This window comes from Gavialis gangeticus, unplaced genomic scaffold, assembly GCF_001723915.1.
Source record: "Gavialis gangeticus isolate Ggan-Ray unplaced genomic scaffold, GavGan_comp1, whole genome shotgun sequence".
Lineage (NCBI taxonomy): Eukaryota > Metazoa > Chordata > Crocodylia > Gavialidae > Gavialis > Gavialis gangeticus.
In genome coordinates, this window is record NW_017729006.1 from 8,929,251 (window position 1) to 8,952,870 (window position 23,620).

Sequence of the window (23,620 nt, forward strand, 5' to 3'; positions counted from 1 at the left end):
CCCTATGGGACTTGTGGAGGGGAATCACACTAGAGCCTTGCTGAGTACATCCATGTGAACTCAGGTAAAATATTGTGAACTTAATTTACTTTATTCTGTTATAGGGTCATATCACTCATTTATCCTATGCTTGCTAGTCTCATGGAGCTAGTTATAGACTGGCTAAAATCTCACACATAGTGTAGAATGAAGTAAAAGTTCCTCAGAGATTATACAGTGGTAAATTGTGTTTTTGTGGCAGGCAAGTGATTTGTGCATATATAAAAATTTCTGGCCATATATGACACTGTATAAGATAATGCAATTGAAAATATACAGAACTTAGAGGGAAAAATGTACCTACCAGAAATCTGTCTAAATCTACAGTGTAATTCCAAAACCAGTTCTTTCACTGATACTGTTTAACATGGGAAAAAATCCTCAGAATGGAAGAATTTATTGAGTTAAAATCTACTTTAAAAATGTCATTTACTTTGCCTACAAGTGGCTTGATCATCCTTGTTCCTTCAAAACAAAGTCAAGCAGGGATAGTTGAAATAAGACATGAAAGCCACAGAGAACGTGATGGTGGTCTCTGTATAATTGTCTGTCTTCCTTATTGTCAGCTGAAAGAATCTCAATTATGGAAGCAAAATTAATAAATATAGTAGAAACAGATTCTATTTTCAAATATATTGACAGTGAAAACAGTTAAAAACATACTCCCATTATTACTTTCAATGTAGGCGCTTTCATCTCTACATGATTGTGAAAGAAAGGAGAGAAGACAATCTTTTCTCACAGCCTCTCAAAAAAGGAAGCGTTTCCAAACTCCAGAAATAATGAAAGGGGATTCACTAATCAGAAATAACAGTTTCATCTTTCTTTCATTCCTTTATAAACCACATGTTCATGTTTTTGCATACGCGGACATTAAGATGCATCTGTCATCAGAAAAAGGCACAATAGAAAAACTGCATTCATAACTCATTAGAACTTACTAAAAAAACCCTCTAGTTTACTTAGTCACCTCCCTGGCATTAAATTTTTACAGTAGACTCTAAGATTTAAGGGGATTAGGTACTTCCCATTTAGAGATTTTGCTATTGGTTGGCCTAACTAACTAGGATTTGGCTTGTTCATGTTTGTCTGTACAATCAGCTTGTCTCAAGTAGCAAAGTATAAGATGTCACTACAGCTACTCCTCTTTTAACATCGTAGTTACTTTCTTGAAAGTGCCATTTTAAGTGAAACAATGTTAAGTGAATCCAATTACATCACAGTAGTTACCTACTAGCAGGCAGCAGCCAAACAACGTTATAACTGAATATTGCACAAATTTAAATGAGTATGTTCTCTAATAGATCAGCGACATAATAACGAAACAACGTTAACTGGGACAACTTTAAGTGAGGAGTACCTGTATCTTGAAAGACCTCAAACAATAGTGAACAGTACCCCTTTCAGTTATGAGCAAGGTTATGGTGTTTGGATAAAAACACAACCTCTCCTTCCCTTTCGTTGACAACTGGACATAAATCCAGTCTTGCATATATCAACAGGAGGTTTGCCACTAACTTCAGTGTAGCCAGGATTTTACCTTTAAATAAAAGTAACAATAGCTTTTATTTCAGACAATTTCTAATATCCATGCTTCCTTCTCAGGCTTGAAGACTTGAAGCAGGGCTATTGATGCCGATAGGAAGTCTCCCATTGACTAGAGTAGATTTTTTAGGCTAGTGTCTTCATCAGCATTTCAGTGTAGTGTTTCTTGCTCAAAAAGGATAGTAAGCCTTGTAGGACCTCACTAGTTAAACTGTTCTTTTTCTTGTTATTATTTATTGTGAAGTAAAACCTGCTGTTTTGTAGAAGTCAAGAGGAAAGCAGCAGTCTGCACCCCAAGAAGTTTATAGCAAATTAATGGCCTTCACATGAATCTGTTGTACACGATAAATTTCAGTTTTCTAAAAGATTAACATCAACAAAAAACATTCCAGATGCACTTTGAAATGCCACAAATCCCTAAGGCTTTGAAATTATCAAAATGATCCTTAGATGAAAAAATACCATACATTAAGGAATATGTTTATTAGTTAAAAATATGAACACTTTTGAAATTGTCAAATTAAATTTTTATGGCAGACTAGAAAGAGTGGTAATACCAAAGGATACAAAAAGATACTTTCAGCCCGTTATTCATACCAAACAATTAGGAAAAGGTAAAAATTCAGTTAAAGTATTCAAAAATACCCATCAGAAACCGAAGAAAATAACAACAAATGTTTTTTAAAAGATTCCTTTCCTTTGCCAACCCCTATGATGCATTTGAAATACAAATTGTTTCCCCTTCTAGTACAGTTCTTTTTACCTTTGATATTTTTCACATGCTGCTGATGTACTTTAAATAGTTTGTAAACATTTACTTTTTAAACTGATAAACATAATACCTACACCATGATATTGTTTTCCGTGTCTCAAGTGAGTTCTATTGCCTTTAAAGCACCACCAACATCTTGTGAAAACTTCGGAAGAAATTCCACATGAAAATAATTTTGCTGATCTAGAATAACAATAAAAAGCTTCTTTTCTATATATCTTACTGGTATTGATTTATTTATTTGCAGATGGGTCTGAACCTGCAGAGCCTACAGGACCTTCCCCTCTAAAGATGGAATAGGGCTATGGGCAGCAGGGAGAGAAGCACAGTCCTACCTACCTCCACCTGCCCTGCAGGTAGCAAACTCAGAAATGAGGCAATGAAACACTCTGTTTCCAGTGTTTTTTGAAAGTGACAAGAGACCCCCTTGAGTGGTTTCATTACCTCATTTCTATGTTTGCTGGATGCAGTAGAATGAACATGTGGGCCATGCTTCTCAATGGCCTACTCAAGGGCACAAGGGAAGCAGTATAAACATATTTTATTGAAAAGCCAAGTTCCTATGGCCTAACACCATAACAGTATAACGTATGGAGAACACCAAAGGTTGTAATCTACAGGACACTATGGCTGTTTACAGACATAACCCCCTCCCCACCCCCCAAATGATGCTTTACTTTAAACTCCATGTGCCCTTGTGCCAAACCCAGCGCATGCCCAGAGGAGGCATCATGTTATTTGGACCCGGCTTGCCCAATGTCTATATAGATTGGGCACTTCAGTTGGGCTTTTTTGGCACTTTTATCTAATATCGGATTGTACCAGCTTTAGATAAAAGTGCCAAAAAGCTCCACTGAAGCACTTGATCTATACAGAAGCTGTGTAGCTGGGTTGAACTAATATACTGCTTCTTCCAGTAAAGTGCATTTTTGTTTCCCGTATCTGTCAGTGCTCCTTTTTTGCTACTTTATCTTCTTAATACAATACATTTAAACCGAGAAGAACATATGAATATCAAATTTTAGAAAATACTCACCAACATATATCACCAGACGAACCAAGAAGATTACCTGTAATTATGGGTGGATCCAGGGGGGTGCAGTTGCACCCCTCTCCCTCCGATTCCTGGACCACCCAAAGTTTAAAATCAATTGCCTGGCATGACAGCAACATTTTATAGTCAGGCAGCAGTGAGGGAGCCACTTGACTTTGGCTCATTGTAACCTATCTAATTATTTCTAAACAAATCGCACAGGCATTAATGAACCTCTCACTTTTTTAATGGTCTTGATGTTCTACTAATCAAGCTATTCTTTCTTCTGCAATTCTACTATTAGCTACTTCTCGTAATGTAGGTCCTATTTCACAGGCCTGCATACTTGTTTATAACTCTAGCTAAGAGCATCAACTTAGCTGTGGAAATGTTAATTCAAGTGAACATTAATAATTCAAGTGTGGAAATGACTGACAGTGAAGCATTGGATGCACTGTCAAGATGCTCAAGAAAGGTAGCTTTTGTTTTATGAATCTGAAAGAGATGTACATTTAATTTTAATGACAACAGGAATAAACAAATAATATTGTTTGATTATTTTGCCTAGTTTGGTGGGGTTTTTTATATATAATATATGGTATAGCAAATGCATGCACATTCCAATAAAGTTATATTTGTTTTTCCTTTGATCTTAAACTAAATAATATAGCCCTAGGCATCTAGCGTAGTAGTAAAGCGTACAGTTTCCTTTTCCTAGAGAAAAATGTGTGTTGTGTTATGTGGGATGATGCATCACACCACCTACACTGCCCCCCTTTCAAAATCCTAGATCCACCCATGCCTGTAATGTTTTTTAAATTCACGCAGATAGTTGCATCCAAGTACTTAGACCTGAAGAAGAATGCAATTCATTCAAAAGCTTGAGATTAGACTTAGGTCTATCCCAACCATGCATTTCATCCAATAAAAGATACTGCCCACAAAAATCCTTGCCTCTGAGCTCTCATTTAATCTTTTTTAAGTTTAGATAAGATTGAAAATGGTCATTTTGTAAATGGAGGATTTCAAAGAGTACCACAGGTGCTTCAGGGAATAGTGATAGTACTTTCCTAGCTGGTATTTGCCTCTTTCATTAGAAGGGAACTCAGACCCCAGCAAGATATATGGATACACAGATTATGGTATGCTTCTGGAGGTGCTTCCTTGAATAAGAAGTCAAATTTAGACCCTAATCATTTATTACCATTGAGGTCTTTGTGACATACAGTATCAGAATATATGGATCACACCTGCTGCCACAGTTCAAGGCCTGTTTGGAAGGTTATTTTCTATCTTTAAAAAACCCTCCATTGTTTCACTTGCAGCAAATGATCCTTTCACCAAATAATAGAAGTAAAAGATTGAATGGCATTACTACCACAGGACAGTGACTCCATCCCCTGTCCAGAATTGTTCTCTTGTATACATGTATTAGAGCACATGAATTTTGTTAAGCGTCAATTTTAAAGTCCCAAGGGGTGAGGTGTCCCCTACTTTACCCTTCATAAAAACACACACAGCACACAAATAACTATGTTTTAAAGCTGGAGTACATACTCCTGTCTGACCCCATTGTGCCATTCAAAATGTATAAAAGGAACTGGCCACAGCTGGCCAGGTAACTCCTGTCAGCACAGATATATCAGCTCCAGTCCATCTATCTACTCTCTCACTCTAAGGGTCATATTGTGAGTGTGAAGTGGTGGTGTCAGAACATTACTAGACTTGGCCTGTGCTTGACTGAGATAGTGAACTGTTAGGGAATACATCTGAGTTTCGCTGGGGTCAGGGTTGGCCTTGCAAACCAGGGAATTCATTCTAAAATGTCCTATTCCCTATTTTTGATCTGAGCTCATTGTTTTATTTTCTTTACACTTTTGTGTTGACTACAAAATTAAGCCCTAGTTCCCTAGTTATGCATTATATTATTATTAAGGCATGTGCCAGGGAAGTTAATAAGTTGTTTCATGAATGTAAAGTGCTACATTCAGGTTTTCCTTATAATTAAACCAGACTTTCCCATCCTGACAATCAATTTTCCTGTCCTTACATTTGCCTTAAGGTTGATTACATTTGGCAAAGGTTGATTTTTTTTTCTCAAAATTCCTTATAATTTGCTGTAGAGAAGTGGACTGTCCCATGCAGCAATCTGACCCTTCAGAACATCCTATCCTTATCCTTATTCCACTGTAGAAGAGTTGGTACATTTTTAAAAAACAACTTCAGTTTGCTCAGAGACCTGTGCCTATCCCTCTTCAGCCAACTTGAAGCAGGTATCTGCCACCAAATAAGAAACTACTGAAAATGTGGAACTAGCAGCTATGTGGAAGCCTAAATATGGCCAGCACCTCTTTTCTGTGGTTTGCTAGTATACATAAAAGGATCTCTTAACTTTCTATAACAGGTTAAAGACTTATGTGCCTTGTGTGTAAGTTAAATGGTGATCTTAAGACGAGACCCAAAGGTATGTAAAACAAAAATGAGGCAAAAGTTAAACACCTATTCTACAAATTTGCAACACCACTTAAGTGCCCACTTTCATTAGGTAACTCCACTTTGGTTTGAAAAGTTCCCTAGATTTGGACTACTGCACATGCTCAGAAATAACCTGGATCAGCCACCAAGGCAGTCAACTCCTTCCTAAACTCTATTTCAATCCAAGTCAGTGTGGGAGGTGTCTAAAATCTTTGTCCCTGATTTCTTAAGTGGAGATAGCATGTTTGGTGGCCATTTGTCACTGAAAGCAATTAACATTGCCACTACTCTACCACCACCACATACCTGGATCCACGAGGCGCCCCACTGGCCAAATGACTTGGCTCCATGGTCTGGATCCAACCTATAAACTGTACTTTAAGCACCACTGGACTAACTGTTAGGGAACTTTCTAGGAAACGTGGGAGAGTGAGTTTGAATCCCATGAAGTAAGTGTTCTTCATAAGAACACTTACTTCATGGGATTAGGTTATTAGGCACAAAGTTTGCACCATCACCACTATCTCTTCTCAAGAGTAAAGGAGAGAAGTGCTGTGTTATATAGTGAACACAATTCCTGTACCATGGAGGCACTCAGGCATTTGCAGTTTCTAAGATGTCTGGATCCTGAAATGACAGAAGCACGTCTTGCTCCCCTGAATTCAATGCTTACACTCTTGACTAAAATGAGAGTCCAGACAAAACTTTATGTGAAGTATTTCTTAATGACTAGCTATATAAGCACTTCTGAACTGAGCACCTCAGTGATCTGGATCACTCTTGGGAGGCAGTCAGGGGTCCCTGTTCACTGTAGAAGAGGCTTGGTGCCTGACCCTGATATTTTGGATCATCCCCCTGGAGCAAGACCCTTAGATTTTAGGGGTAGCAATGTATACTTGGAGGCACTTGTAGGTCTGAAATGAATCTGTGCCTTAGTGTCTCTGTATAGGCCACACAGGGATTATGTCATACTTTTTTCTAGCGATATCATATGTTGCTTGATTAGTTGCTCGTTGCTTATCCAAGCTTGTATATCTTAAAACAAAAAGGCCTTTGAAGCTGCACAGTGACCTTAATATATCTTTTTCTAATTCTGTCTTAGCACCTGGTTCTCCTCTCAGTTGCAGCAGAACAAATTATGAGTAACTGCACTGAAGTCCTACTGCATTATACGATAGAGTGAAAATGGTGGAAGTCCAGGGTAATCAGACACCTGGAATCCACCCATCTGCTAAGAGAATTCCCACAGCCACCTGAAGGCTTTTAAACCTTCATTATTTTATATTTAAAATGGATGGCTGAGCATTGCCCATACCAAAATCTTATTCAATAATAGAAGTCAGAGGTGGGAAAAGACCTCATGGGTCATCCAGTCTATCTCACTGTCAATAATAGATTGTTCCCTACAGTTCAATTTCTAGTGACCTTGGAAATTACCAGCCTGGTAGAATGGGCACTTTAATGAAAAACGAAGCTGTTAAAGCTTCAGATCTAGCCATAGAGATCCTTTCCCAATAAGAATTTGTAGTTGTAATACAGGAGTCTATATGTATCTTAATGCTCGGTTATAGTCTTTAAGTGTTGGCAATTTAAATCTATGTTTTATAAGCATGGGCCATTCTAATCATTTATCTGCTATTAAATGGAGGGAGAAGGGCGAATTGGTTCAAATGTTAAGAGAACTTACTTGTAACTTTAACTGAGCAATGCTGTTTTCATAATGAAAGAAGAAAGTTAGTGCCATTTCTTGCATATCTCTGCACTTCTAGGAGCCTGTCAAAAGCAAAACTTTCAAAATAGTATCAGAAAATATATTATCATGGTATTTCTGCCCAACTCAGAAACAAGAACTAGAAGTATTGTAAGAAAAAATGGTCTTGTGCTTTCCCTTTGGGAAATGCCAGTTAATCAAACCCCAAACTTTTAATAGAAACATACTGTTTCTATGACTATTTTGCTATGAAAATTTCTGGGGCCCAGGATGACAAGGTTCTTCGGGTAAATCTGATATCTTTTATTAGACCAACTCAAATAGTTGGAAAAATTCTTTTTAGCAAAATTCTTTCCGGTATAAATACCCTTCGTCAGGCTGAGGAAGCATCTGTAGTTGGTGTGTGCTCTTCCTGGATGGAATGAATAGCAAAGAAGCCAAAGGCTGGTATGCATGCAAGAAAGCCAGTCAATGAAGATGTAAATTGAGGAGCCAATGTAAATTGAGACCCAGAATGGAATTCCTGGTCAAGAGAGTCCAACCCCAAACTAGCCAATAGATCCAAGATTAGGTCCACCTCAGGCAAGATGTATTTGAACATGAATTTCCCATGTGAGGCCCCTAACCAGCAGGCTGTTGGTTAGTCTGAGATGAACCTCAGATTGCAAGCAGATTACAAGCCTCTAAATTTATCATAAAATCAAATTCCTGTTTTCCAGCAAGACTCTGTGAGAAGCTCATTTCTTATGTGTTTTTAATTTGGGATCTATAGATGCAAGAATTTTGGACATTTCTGACAAGGTTCAGCTGTGAAGCCTCATATTGCGTACATCTACATTGTGCAAGGCAATTCCCTGCTGATACATGCCGTGCTCACTCTGCGCATTCTGGCTCCCAAAGATTAAGGACAGGTACAGCTTATTGACACTGCACACAGTACCCATCCAATATGGCTACACTAGTTCCCAGCTTGGGAGCTAGGATATGCAGAGTTGGGTGCAGTGGTCTAAGCATGGGATTGCCTTGAGGTTTACTTGAACCAAATCTTTTAAGGTTTGGTACAAGTAGTGGTTTACTTATCCATTGTTCTGCCTTATTGCAGTAACAGCCTGACAGGCACTGCAGTGACAGGAGTGGGGAATGGTTCTCTTGAAAGATCGGGGACAATCAAGATCTTAAATCCAGTCAGAAAGCCAATCTGTGACTTTGGCTGCATACTGTTATAAATCATAGGAACATAGGACTAGACAGGCCTCCTGAGGAACTGAGTCATCCCCTCTACTTGCAGGGAATCAAAAATGAAGGACCTGCCCATATTGACGCTTCAAACCCTCACCTACAACTTAAAGGAACAATATTGAAAGCATCAAGAACACCCTAAAATTAGATAGATAGGCAAAGTTACCAAGTTGCAAACTTTTTCCATCCTGCTGTACATGGTGCAATTTTCATTGCTAGTGCTTCTATTATGTTTTCTTTTCTGTGTTGTGGCCTTTTCAATTATTCTTTGCTCACCAGTTCACTAGCCTTTGGTAACTAGTTTATCCTCAGGCTACAAGTAGACGTCATTTTTGTGACTAAATTGACTTTGCTGGGATGTGCCCTGGCATAGATGATCAACAGATGATTGGTAGAGACAGACATCACCTGGGGTTGTTCCTCCAGGATCAATTCGCTGTTACTTCTGGGGCTTCAGGGGCCCAATCCTGTGGGATAACAGCCCCTGGTGCCTGGCCCCAGTACCCAGTGAACCCCATGCATTCTCTGGTCTACATTTGCAGCTGTGCAGCCCTGGATCCCTTGCAGGGGAGTTCCTGGGATGCACATTCGCTAGCACAGAGAATCCCTGGAGGGTCAGGCACCTGTGGCCATTGTCCCATGGGATCTGGCCCCTGAAGCCCCAGAAGTGCTTGTCCTATGTGTCTGGAGAGTGGGGTCAGTCTCAGGCTGCCTGCAGCCTCATGTCATAGCTGAACAGGTATCTGCTGCAAGAGGGCAGCACAAACTTACTAGGAATCATCATGCCACCATTTTTGGGCATTTGGGGAGTGACAAGGGGCAAGGACATCTGTTCACTCAGGTTTTGTAATTCCATAAAAATGATTATGTTGGCAGAGGAGCAATTCCTGTTTGCAGCCTCAGAGACCAGATTCCAGTCAGAGTAGGAAGGAGGCGCCTTCGCTGCCAGCTCTCTTACAAGTTAGGAGTTAAAAGAAAAACAAAGCTAGTTGGATAGTGTTTGGCAGAATTCTTCTTTGATTTTATTATTTTTATTTATTTGGATCTTGGAGAATTAGGGGCTGAGAAATGCAGTAATTATGAAGATGAGGTTCTTTGGGTAAATGTGATAGCCTTTATTTAGACCAGCTCAATAGTTGGAGAAATGGTTCTTTACAAGATTTCGGGCACAAAGACCCTTCTTCAGGCACAGGGAGAGTCTGCTGGTGTTTGTGTACTCTCTTGGGTTGAATAGAAGCTTACAGCAAAATGCAGTTCTGTAAAAATGCAAGTGCGTGGTATGGAAGATCAGAGGTCTTGGGAATTAATGGGTGTGAGGCAGGTAGGTAAGAGGGAGGAATTCACAGACCTGCATTTTGCATATTGCCTTAAGCTTCTGTTCTACCCAAGAGAGTACACAAACACTAGTAGGCTCTCCCTGTGCCTGAAGAAGGGTGTTTGTGCCCAAAAGCTTGTAAAGAAAAAAATTTCCAACTTATTAGTTGGCCTAATAAAAGATATTACATTTACCCAAATAACCTGTCTGCCTATGTCCTTAGACCAACACAGCCAGCACCCCTGAAACATGGAAGTAATTATGAAAACACTTATTCCCAAAACCAAGTTTTTTACAATAAAATAGAGATGGTTTAATAAAGTAATGTTTATCCTCACAGAAATGCTAGTCATGAATATGTATCTAGAATAACTGGAACTAATGCCTAACTCTAGTATTCTTCTATAGTGACTTAACATTCTGCGTAGGCTGATTATTTTTTCAACAATATTTGTTATATTCTTTTAAGGTTTGCCAATATATGTTTTTTGAAGCTTAGTTAGTGAGAACAGCTGCCAGTGGAGTAAAGGCTAAGAGAGGCAAAAAAATATCTGCAGATGGCAAGGTTTTACTTCAAAAAATCAGTATTACAAAGCATTACTGTTACTGGTATAATCACTTTCTTTGTGGGGTTGCTAATGTAGACTGGTTTTCTTGTCTTCACAGCCCCCACTGAGCCTTTGCTGTGTAAATTTGCTGATGGAGGGCAAAAGAAGCGACAGAATCAAAGCAAATACACACAGAATGGAAGGCCGTGGCCAAGAGAAGGAGAGGTGAGTGACATTCAGTAATCACTACCCGTGCAGTTGGGAGGAGACACCTACAAGACCTGTTGGATTGGCTCTCAGGGCCATAATCAAGTCAGGTTCTATGTTAAATCCAAAGACTTCAAAAAGGCAGTGAGTGCGAGGGAAAGCGAGTCTTATATTAATGCACCAACTATAAAGTTGCCATAAGAAAAATTACAAAACCATATAAATGACTTCAGCATTGCCAAATCAGGAGCTCCCTGTCTGTAACCAGACTTGAACTTGGTGGACTTTTACAGATACGTCAGAAGCAGTTGAGTTCTCTGTGTTTTGCCATAACACTTGAAGACATATTTACAGATCAACTAAGGAATGCAATGACAACTTTTGATAGTATAAAGTATTTTCAAAGTGGTACCCAGTGACAGAAGTATTACCACCCACCAGAGTATTTAACATACAAAAACGGAAAAAGAAACTTGCACCCAAATTCAGATCCAGTGAAAGAATATTCCAATTGCTTCTGCAAGTCTGAATTGGGATCTTTTTTCAGCTGGTAGACAAGAAAGTTCACAATTCATCAGTTTCTACTTTCAGTGTAGACTATTGATGTGCAGTAGACTATTGTACTGCACATTAAAGAGCCATGTAAAAAACCATAACATTGCACTAATGAGTAGTAAAATAGTCTACGGTACATTAAATGTCACTAATAAAGCATGCAAATGCACTACTGTACATTAGCACAGCTTAATGCGCATTAATTTAGTACCCCACATTGGAAGTACTAATTTAATGCTCACTAGAAAAGGAACATTAATGCCCAGTATGAGACTAAGATAATTTGTTAGTTGCTTCCTCTCATTTCTGTAAATGTTTAACTACTGGAATGCCAACCCCATGCCCTTGCACCCAAAATGACTCCATGTATGTTTCAAATAAGAAAGGAATTTCTTCTGAGTCTTTAAGGGTTTTCTTATTGTTTGTGAATGGTATAAAGTCATTTGAATCAATGACGTACATTTGGTGGCAGTACAATTTTGCACATTTTTATAGCTTCTAGAATGAAAGTCATGAAGGTATTTCCATCCTACACGCCCCTTCATGGAGTTAATCCCTTTGGATGACAAAAAGTTTTACTTGCTGCTGAAATGTGGCCCATGAGAATTAAAGCTTTATTAACGTGTGTGCGTGTACATTAATAAAACAAGTTTGACCATATGTAACTTACAAAGTTAGTGGTTTTAGGTAGGATTTTATATTCTTCACTAGCTTGATTTTGTTAGCTGATATTTTTCAGACCATTACTCCATGAAACATGTATTGTAGCACTACCACTAAACTTCTAAAATAAACAAAATGGCATCTTGAAAGAATATGAATTGCTCACTTTAGCAAAGCAGTTGCTGCACACTCTTCCAACAAAAATATCCCAAGTAATTTTTGGCTCTGTGGGGTAAGAACGCTGGCATGACAGCCACATTAATGTAGGAGACTGAAATGGCCTCAGAAGGGTCATTATAGTCGGTTATGCCACTAATCCAAAAAACTGTGACATCTCATTTGTTGTACCATGGCATTATGTTAAGAATCTATTAAATAAAGAGTTCCCAAGAAGGGCTTGACACAATAGTCCATAAAGTAAAAGATTCTAAAGACAGTTACATATATATTCTGTAGGCACTTAAAATGTCTATATGGTCAACAATCCATACTTTAAAATGCTTGTAAATCCTTGTTTCTACAATAGATGCTATTGCAGCCTATCATGTCAGCTGTCCTATTCCTTGATGTTTAAAATTAATAAACAATTGAATGTAATGTTAAAGCTGATATGACACCATCATGCCTGCTACCAAGGGACTTTGGCCTTGGGCATGATATATCTGCGGCTATAGTTAGCAGGATGGAGTGATTTCAGATCAGCATTACACTGTTTTATGAGTAGGATTTGCTTAATTTGTTAATCTTTTGATTTAAAAAAAAATTGGTATTTTGGGACAGCACTCATTACTGTTGTTTTACAGTTGAACTCTCAAAATGTAAAGCAAGGATCACTGAAAATGTACTGTTTAGACACACACACACACGGTAGGCAGATGCAAAACCAACTTGGAAAGATTGCAAAGAAATGGAGGTGTGAGCTTCTAGCTGAGCCAGTTTGGACGATAATACCTTTTATCATATATATGTAACATAGCCAGGCATTTCAAGCATTTAATGCATTCACGACATAAAATGCTTTTGGGGATTACTCTAACTATTTGAAAGGTAAGGATGTTTTCCTTTGCTGGTAAGCAACGAAGACATGTTGGTCATTTTTTTGGTGTAGTAGGCTGTAAATGGAATCACTTTGCAATAATATTGCTGTCAATTAGAATTTATGTAACCAACATATGTGGTGGACAGTGAGAAATAATTATCCAGAAAACAGAGGTCAGAGTTCTGGTTATAGATAAATTATAGGTAAAATGCTTGCTGCACCTCTATTTTTTCATAGTTCCATCCAAAAAATGAAAGCACTGGAATGCTATCCAAGATTATTCCCTTAATATTTTCAACATGGCAAATCATGTGAGATTCAGTTTCCAGAGCAAAATGTATTTGGCTATTATTCAAATAAGCATTTGTAATCTTGGATGGTAAGCTGAACAGAATTTCTAAAAGTTTTGAGGTTTGATCATCATTAATGCCAAATGCATTTAAGAGTTATTGTTGGGAAGCGAGACGCCAGAGAAGTGACACTGGCATTTTTGTTGCAGGCCTCAAGTTTGAGTATGCAAAGTAGAAACAGACAGATGTGCACAATACTCTGATGTTTTTTTAAAAAGGTAGGAGATTTAGTTATAAAGGATAAATCACTGCAGTGAATCCAATAAATCTCTGGTCATTCTATTCTCGTATCTGTAGGTTTCCTTTCTGGTGAGCTACTATAGAATCAAATGAGAGATTATTTATTTTCTGAAGTGTTTTCAGATCATTCTGATGAATGCAATAGAAATATTATATTCCTGATATACATTTGCAAAAAATGCTTAAAATATAACAAAATATCATAATTTTTGGTTAAATTCTATCAGGTATAGTACAGCCACTGCATATCACATCACAAGCGTAATTTGGCCATAAATTTCTTTTAACCAAGCTAGAAGGATCGCCTTGATTTTGGAATGAAAACTGGAATAGAATCCCCTAGGCCAAAAACTGCTTGTGGTGTCAGCTAAAAATATAAAAGGAATAAGCCAGGATGCCCCTTTGCCACACTGATTTATACCCGAAAGCTTGCAAAAAAGAATTTTTCCAACTGTTTGAATTGGTCTAATTAAAAGATATCCGATTTACCCAAAGACTGTTGATCACCAGAGTTGCCTTTTGAGCCCCTTGTGATGGCTGGAAAACATCCTAAGTTAGAGCTTTCTCTCATCCAGTGCATGCATGGAGGACATGAATGCACAAAGAAGCACCAGGATCAAGGAAGCTCAGAGGGCATCTTTAAAACACCCACTAACTTGTGCTCTGGTGTTTTGGGGCAGCTGGGTCTGGAAGGGCTTAGTTTGATCTAATTGTAATAGCTGCATATCCCCTGAGAGAATGATGAAATCAGTACTCTGCTATGGGTATACCACAAGTAAAATGAAGCTCAAAAATATTTGAGCTACATTAGGGGAATTTTGTTGTAATACTCTTCTAACTTGCACTAGCTCTGTATCAGTGAAACTCCACTGGTTCACACCAATATAAATGAAAGGAGATTCAGAACCATTCTTTTGAAAATACCCCTGCCAAAACTACACTGAAGAGTGAAGGAGAGGGAGAGAACAGCACATTAATAATGTCAATGAAACATGTTTATTTGATATAATCATATATTTAATTATGATAGACAAATCTAGAGCTGGATAATCTTGTCAAAAATGCTAAATCAACAGAAAAATACAGTTTTCAGGAATAAAATACAGTATCTAGTCCAATTTGTTGAATAAGCTTGGCTAAAAGGGATGCAAGGGAAGTTTTAAAATATTAATGTTTTTCATTGTGACATTTTAAAATTAAAATATTCCATTAAAAATGTTGTTTAGACAGTTTTGAAACCAAAAGTTTTAAAATTGAACTTTTTTTCCAAAATGGTGGAGAGTAAATAAAACCAAGATGATGGAGAGTAAATAACCTGCAGTGAAATCCAAATGACATGTTTTTATTCTTGTTTTACCAAAATAATTGTAAAATTACTGTTTTGGGTTAATCTGGACTATTTTTTTCTTTTTGCAGTATTTTAGCTTAGCCATGGAAATGAAACCCATATTTTTCACATAGCACTAGGTAGATCACATAAATGTGCCTGTCAAATTTAATGGGGATTCCAATATGACTATTATTTTTCTTATATTCGTTACATTACTTTTTAAATAGGCACGTACACTATAGTGATTTTGAACAGACACAACTCTGTCAAAGGCAATAGAGATGAATCTGTTTCCACCTGAGCTGAATTTGGCCTATTGTGTGTGGTAAATTTTCTGAATTTCTATTGATAATTCTTCCACTGATTGATTGTCATCTCTAAAAGTTGCTGATGTTTTCTGGGTTATACTGCCTTTTCTCAACCGGCAATAGACAAAAAATTGTTTACTTCTAACCAAGCAATTGCTGAAAATTCTCAAGAACTGAAACGAATGCATTTAATTATGTTTAAAAAGAAACTTCAGTAGCACAAAATGTCTACTAAATATTTTCTGTTTTGATCTACTGGTCATTGCAATTCTGCTTAATGCCGAAGCATAATTTTCAGAGACAGACAGACGAAGGTCATTTGTGAGACTGGGTGTCCCCCCTTGTATTGTAAAGACATTATCAGAGGACAGTCAGAGTTGCTGATCCTGGTGCCAGTCCTCCCCTCCTTACCAGCCTCTGGCATTTAGAAATGATTAGTAGGTCTGTGCTGGGTACATTTATAACTCAGAAGCACATTTCTTTTCATGCTTTCAAGGAGACAGGTAGCACTTCGTTGTGCTCCATATCCCTCAGTGTGCAGGAATGATGCATTTAATATCTAGGCAAGTGATTATTCTTTTCTCTGAGAGACAATTTTCAGACCAGTCCAGACATATAGTAACATGTATTTGCAACCTATACAAACAAAGGCATTTATCGTATTTATAGAGTGCGTGCATATTAGAGAATATTTTGTACACATTTCTTCACGCTGACCTTAATTTAGCAAAAAAAAAAAGGAACTGAACCTGAAGAGAAGGGACAACAAATATGCAGCAGTGAAAAATATTTCAGACTTATTAATTAAATATGTAGAGAGTAGTGATTTAAAAATGTGGCTGGAACATAAGAGATGGACATTATGGTTGACATTTGCTAAACTGCCTACCTGACTTTGGTAACCCAATCCTCTTTATAGTCACTGTGGCTTGTGCTCCTAATACTTGCAGTGCTTTTGAAAATCATGCCCTGTTTTGATTTTGTTGTCATTGCCCTCAAATATATAAAAGACAGCTAAAAAGGACAGTTTGATTCAAAATAAATTAATGTAGTTGGATGTAATAAGAATGATCTTAGCTCTGCAATGGACATTTAAATTAAAATTTGGCTGAGTTTTGTTATTTGGCCTCAGATTTCTTTCGTCTGTGTATAGGAGGTTCTCCTGGTAGTAGCGAAATCCCACAAGATTTTATCTTCATGCGGTTTGTTACTCTTTCTTTGGGACAGAGTTTACCTCATGCAGAAAAAGCAGAAGGTTTAGCCCTCAAACCTTGAAGCTTTCCTACAATCTCCAGGGATCTCAGCAGAGGAGTTGTGATGGCAAACTACTGGCAAGTCCCCTTGCAGGCTCCCAGTGCACTTTTGTATATTGCTAGTGATTTACCTGTTCATGATAGCCTCTGAAAACCATAGCCTATAGCTGTATTAATGCCTGAGCGGATTCAATACAAGGTGGTCATGCCAAATCCTATCCAGCTGTCCCCCTACATATTCCTAGCTAAGCGGGTAGTGAGGTTCAGTAAGCAGGTGAAACATAGCAGAGACAACTTCACTCCATTGTTCAGATCTTAAAGCATCTCAGAGGTATGATCAGGCTTTTCTATTTCATTTATTTGAACATCTCAGCATTTCTGGGTGCTGGCTAAAAGTGGTGGCGACATAACTAAATAACATATGAGGTAGTTGCAGTTGTATTTCGAGTCCAGTTTTCTTAGATCCAAGAGAGTAGTTCCAAATTGTTTGACTGAGGCTCTGAACTTGTGACTGCTTCTCAAAGCTCAACCTCTGAACCCTTTGAGGTTCACGAGGCACTAGTCTTCAGCTTTTCTTGATTTGACTTTAACATAATATATTTTCCCCTCAGACATAAGCCAACAAACAATTTCTTCACAGTACTTGAAGCTTCATGGGGAGCACATGTGTATAAAAATGAGTGTCTCTCAGCATGTTTCACTGGATAACATCCTGTTTCTTTTGTATACCACCATATATTTAAAAGGTGTCATGTCTACAGTTTGGTTTTCTCTTCTTTTTTTTTTAAGTCTTTCTTTTTTAAATTCAGAAATATTTCTAATAATGTGGAACATTTCTGCCAGAATTGCTTTAAACAATCAAAGAGAAGAACCTTGCCAAGTTAACTTTCCTGCCGAGTAAGCTTATTTTATTAAAACAGTATTTTAAACAATTCTCATTTGGATTGTTGTTTTTTTCCTCCCTCCCTCCCTTCTTCAAAGAGTTTTCCATTAGAGTATCTGCCACCAGGACGAAAAAGATCCTTGTGCTTTGAGAGACATTAGAAACAGATACCCAAACACTTTTTTTTTTTTAAGCACGGCAATTGTAGTATTGAGAACCTTAATTTACTGTAGTATATTAACAGAGGGCTCATCCATGCCGGCATGTGTACAAATTACATCCTTCTTATGAGAAAAATTGAAAAGGAGAGTCCAGAGGAAAGGAGAGGTTTTGGAAAAAGATGAGTGGCATCATCCCTGTATCCCTTCTAATTGATTTGCCAGAGAATATAACACATACCCAGCTGGATGATTTTTCCAGAGTCTGTACTCTGCAGTGTTGGTTTCAGGCATCCCTGGAGAAACTGCTACCTGGAGAACCAATAGAATCAATCTGGCAGGGACAGGTTGGAGGGGAAGTGGCAGCTGATGCAAAGCCGGTGAAGAAGCACAGGCATCTTGTATAGGTCATTATGGTTTCCTGGTTGCCCAGCCCCTAAAATGTAAGGTATTTATAATATGCAGTCATTGCTATATATTTGCACACGCAGAGAGAGAGAGAGATCTACTTTTTTTGTTGTTGGAAGATGGGGGGGAAGTGGCAGGATATAACAGAAAATTCTATCTAGTAGATAACGGTATTTTAGTAAAGCTTTTAATAGAAACTTGCCCACCAATGTTTCACAGAATTAAGGACCTAATCATCCATGGATTTTTTTTTTTTTATTTTGATTTTTTTTTTGGTGAAAGAAAAATATTGTTCAAGGGAAAGCCCATGTTGTTACAGTTCAGTGGCAGTTTAAAGAGAAATAATAAACCTGCTGTATTTCATAGCGTTTTGATGTGTGCAGGATTTTGGATAACCACTTAATTGTTTCTTTGTGAGATTTACAAATTACAATTTACATAAACAATGCAGATGAGATGGTGTAAGGGTGTTTTTTAATGACACACACTTACTCATTTGTGTTTATATCATAAAAAAGAGTAAAAAAATGACTGAGCATCTTTTTCTGCAAGTAGAATTCAGCAAAATAAAATGTTGAATGAAGGCCTTCAGAGTTCCTTTTTCTAAACAAACCCTTACCCTCCAGAGACACACACATTTTCCTAACATTTCCTGTGCTTTTTTCCAGGTAAGGATTTACATTTTAAGAAAGATGCAGACTGTTTTATTAGAATCTGTTCATCTACTGGGGTCAGGAATTAGAAAGTAAAGTACTAAAATATTGAAAATGTCATTTCTTGGGAAATTTGCAAAAATTTCAAATATTTATTTTCACGCCTGCCTTTGAAGTTGCATCTTGCAGCATAATACTGCAGTCATCATACATGATAAAAAAAAAAATTTATGTTTAATTTTCTTGGGTCAGAAGTAGCTTTTTTTCATGGAATTAGCCTTCCATTTCCATGCTGTAATCACTTATGTAAGGTTTAAAATTTTTCCCTTGAAAGCTTTGACCTGTATGTGGCATATAGAATATTTAAATAACACTGCATTTATATTTTACCTATTTAAAAAAGAACTTTTGAAAGGTTAACTTAAAATTAAAACATTGGTTTCCTGCTATCTGTCTGTCTGCCTGTCCATCTAAGAGGGAAGACCTAAGAGGTTTTAATTTTTATATAGTTATGTAGATGAATTAGGTAGCACCAAGGAAACACTATTAGTCAAAATTCCATTTTCCTAGGTGCTGTTCAAACATAAAAGACAGGATAGTGATTGTCTGAAGGAGCTAAAATCCAAGTTATGTAACAGGTAGGCAAGAGAGATAAATGGGCAAGAAGAGAGAAAGCTGAAAGGAATTATATAGACTAGGAAAAATACAGACTGGTTTAAAATAGACTAGCTGTGAACACAGGTTTAGTAGTAGATATTTAAATTGTGCTTTTGAGATTGTATTTTCTTCTTCGTTCTTAAATATGTTGTCTTCTCTCAATCTGCGGAGATCTTCCAGCAATGTACATTAGTACTTCTCTTAGGCCTTCAGTAAATGGCTGGCCATGTTTGGTCTTTAACAAATGGTTTTACTTCCAGGGGTTTACCATGCATTTGAATAAAATAGGCACTTTGGGAACCAGAGAATTAAACAGTCCTAATAAAAATATTTTTCCCTTCAAACAGTCCATTCATTTTTGTGCAGTGTGTTACATTGTAAGTCTACCAGTCATTGCAATAAAAATTACAGCTGCTCCCCTTTCATTTGAAGTTTTGAGGGTATAGAAATTATAAGGGGGTCCACAAATACACAACTACCAAAAATGTCAGTGCATAGCAAAGTATCTTTCCACTATCTGATCTGTCTTGTATTGAAATTGTGATTGTTATTTGTTAAACAAATAACTCCCTGACAAATATTTCTGCTGTTAGTGTTTCAACATCAGTTCCACTATCTTGGATATTAAATAAGTGCCAATACCAATAGAATGAGGAGACCCTTTTCATCTGTGAAGCATAAGTAATAGTGATGGATGAAAAGACTAGGAAGAAAATATTTGCATCTTAATGCTGTTCAAAAAAATGGTAATATTTACCTATTAATTATGTGGCTTTCATCCCTGTATTGTTGCAATGTTGTTCTAGCAATCTGTAACTTTATTTTCAGTATTCCTGTTATTTTATTATTGCATTGTGTTTTTATATTATCCAGGCCCAGACCCTGGATGATTTTCCAATAAATTGTGGTTGCTCATCAGTTTCTAGCACTGATGAATCATGAAACATTAGACCATAAATCTTTCACTGGCCTGCTGTAAATATTGTTTCTTCTGGGCCTTAGGCCAGTGAAATCTTGTATAGTGGAAGTATGCAATTTGAAGGGGAATAAGTAAACAATTCTCTGTTTGCTGCTGTTTGAAGCTGTCCAGAGTTATGAAATTACAGAGGGATGTTGTGTTGAAGATATTGATGGGAAAAAGTAGATGAGGCATAACATGTATTACTGCCATATGGATGTCTGATATGTCTGTATAGTATAAAACTTTCACTTGGTAGCAAACATAATTAGAAAAATGTACAGTCTTGAGAATCAAAACCTTTGGTTCAGATTCTGATGCTCTTTCCCCACAAATAAACCAAGTGCAGTTTAGGGTAGAGTAAAGAGATCAGAATCCAATCTTTGACATTTTTGCCTTAATACGCCCATTATGTCCAGAGTATTCCCTATCCTTACTGCATGTAATATCTAAGGAATGTGATGGTGACACATATGGAAACGGCACATCTGGAAACGTATGCATGTAATATGTTATCTATGCACCTACATATATAGATCCATGGCGTTATATCATTTACAGTAGCTCAGTTTCTGGCTCATAAAGGTCTGTTCACATGTCCAGATGAAAAATGCTTGTAACTATGGTGTTATGCATGCCATTTGATAATATGTCTCTACTGAGACTGCTTCAAATATCCTTAACTCCTGCACCACACTTGACTTGGTTCTATTTCTTTTCCAAAAGAAACTGTCACATTACTTCATTTCCTCCCCTTTCAGGAATTTTACTCAACAAAGCCCAGACCTTGTAAGAAATATTCCCAGCCCTGCCATTCCTGGCTTTCAAACAACCCCCAACCTTGTCCAGCCAATTCCTCATTGCCCAACCAACATCAAGTGGGATACAGCCTTGCCTCAGCAAGAAATGCTTAACCTGTCAATACATCCCCACTGATTCTACAATCAAGACCCCTCCTCCCCATAATAAAACTACCAGAATTCCTAGTTTCTACAAATGCCCTTCCCAAAATGAGATGTACCTAATCCGGTGCACCGAATACCTGCATGGCAACTACATGGGTGAATCAAAGCATAAATTATGTACCAGAATAAACTCCTACAGAAAAAAAAAACAAAAAAGACAGCCACATATACACCATCAGAAGCAGATTTCTCATAGAACAACCACCCCTTCTCTGACCTTTCTGTCCGTGTACTCAAGGGAAATCTACTTAATACTTTTAAAAGGCAAACTTGGGAACAAAAACACATAAGCTTAATGGGGCCTTTGTACACACCACAAAATTGGCCTTTAAAGCATCTTAAATGCTCTTTTGCACTGCTTTAATGGCATTGCTGTTCACACTGTCAGTGGCGTATTGCGCTTTAGTGGTGTTGCTGTTTACACTATCGGTAGTGTATTGCACTTTAAATAACGTTGCTATATAGCAAGGTAAAACACCTCTGAGGTGTTTTAGTTTGCTACCCAAGCACAGTGCAACAGCCATGGAGGGAAGCACTGGGCCCTGTGCAGCTCAGGGGCTATGCAACCAGGTGGCAGCCTGTGTAGGCAGGCTCTGTGGAGGAAAAAAGCAAAAAGCTACTGGAGAGGCAGGAAAGGATAGGGCCTCCACCCACACATCATAGGGGTTTAGTTTGGTTAAAATTGAAGTAGCCTTTTTAAAAACCTACTGTTTCAATTTAGGGAGAACTAAATTAATTAAAACCCTGTGGTGTGTATAAGCAGCCCTAGATACTAAAACCAAAGGACTTAATGGGCACGTCTATATCAGATGCTTTACATCACAGCAGAATAATTTGCTGCACTGTAAAGCATTACCATCCACATGTACACAGCAATTATGGTGCAGTAGACTAATTTATTGTGCTGCTGGATAGTCCCATCAAATACAAGAGGTATCTAGCAAAACAGTAAATTACTGTGCTTAAATGCACGTGTAGACAGTGATGTTGGGATTAGTTTACTCCCATTCAAATTGAGCCAGAGAATATTCAGTCACATTAATTGCGCATGTAGATACACCCAATAATATAAATTTTATGGCATATTGGGCACATCTACACAAGATGCTACTGTGCAGTAGGAACAAGCTACAGTAGCAAGCTTGTTGCTACCATGTGGTAGCGTTGGTGGGCATTTACTGTGATGTGATGCTACTGCACAGTAGTAACAAGCAACTATGCAGTTGTTTGTTGCTAATGTGCAGTAGCATGTGAAAAAAAACCATGTTGGCACAGTACTGCATGGTAGCAATGCTTATGTAAGTACAAAATCACTGCACAATAACATCTGCACAGTCTACTGGTTGTGTAGACAGTCATTATAACCTGCCTGATTCCTGAATTCTTTCCACACAGGAAAGGAGATAATGACTTCCCTCCCTTTTTCTAGGCCTTAATCTCCCAGTAATCAATTTCTATCCTTCTGCTAATTAGGTGTGCCCTACCCCTGGGACTTTCTCTGTCCACTTTTCCTACTGTGTTTTACTAATCTGTGCTGGTTTTACTCCGCAGACCTGAAGAAGGTGATCTTGCATTTGAAAGCTTGCCAATTCTATTCCAATTATGCAGTCAATTCAGTAAAAGATACCATCCTAAGAAATCCTTGCCTCTCACACAATTCTTGGACCATCATGGCTATTGGCTACAATAGACTTTCTATTTCAAAAAATATTTTAAAAATATTGCCAATCAAACTGTATCGTCATGTTTACATAAATATTTACTTGCCTGTAAAGTAGCAAAACCAAGTGGTTTGCCCATGCACTTTTACTGATCACAAGAAATCCATCGTAGAGGAAGCAGGTGCTCATATATTATCAGTGGCCATTCTTAGATAGTGGCCTATCTAAGTATTCACATAGATAGGACTAGGGGCATACACAATTCCCATCCAGAGTGTGGGATGTACAAACATAGTCAATAAATCACCAAGTCTGTGTCCAGTTTTCAATAGATATCCTACACATCCCAGTATCTATCTAAGGGTCTCCTAGGCACCTGTGGCCGGGGGGGGGGGCAGACATCTATCCTTTCTTCTCTCTTCCACCTACTTCCAGATCAAAAAAGTATTTGTCAGTACTTTAAAACCAAAAATACTTCACAAAACATTTCATATGTTTAAAGAAAAAATCAAAATGAATGTGGTGTTGATGGATTGTGAGCCCAGAAGACGAAAATGGCAGGACAACCATAAGCAGGAAATTGTGCTTCCCAAATAGCACCAGAAACCTGCTTCAACCCTGACTAAAGATGCCCTCTTTAAAAGTAAGGTGGAAA

At 37.8% G+C, this 23,620-nt stretch overlaps 1 protein-coding gene across 4 annotated transcripts in view; it reads left to right on the forward strand.

The window, feature by feature from the left end:
- The window catches only part of RBMS3 (RNA binding motif single stranded interacting protein 3), a 707,347-nt gene that overhangs the window by 519,071 nt on the left and 164,656 nt on the right, over positions 1–23,620 (forward strand). For all 4 annotated transcript variants that reach the window (XR_002095924.1, XM_019508786.1, XM_019508787.1 and 1 more), the window contains exon 6: positions 10,796–10,902. Coding sequence is in view for 3 of the 4 variants with exons in the window: in XM_019508786.1 (XP_019364331.1) it covers positions 10,796–10,902 (107 nt within the window). In the remaining variant the exon portion in view is untranslated. The remainder of the gene's footprint in view (positions 1–10,795; positions 10,903–23,620) is intronic.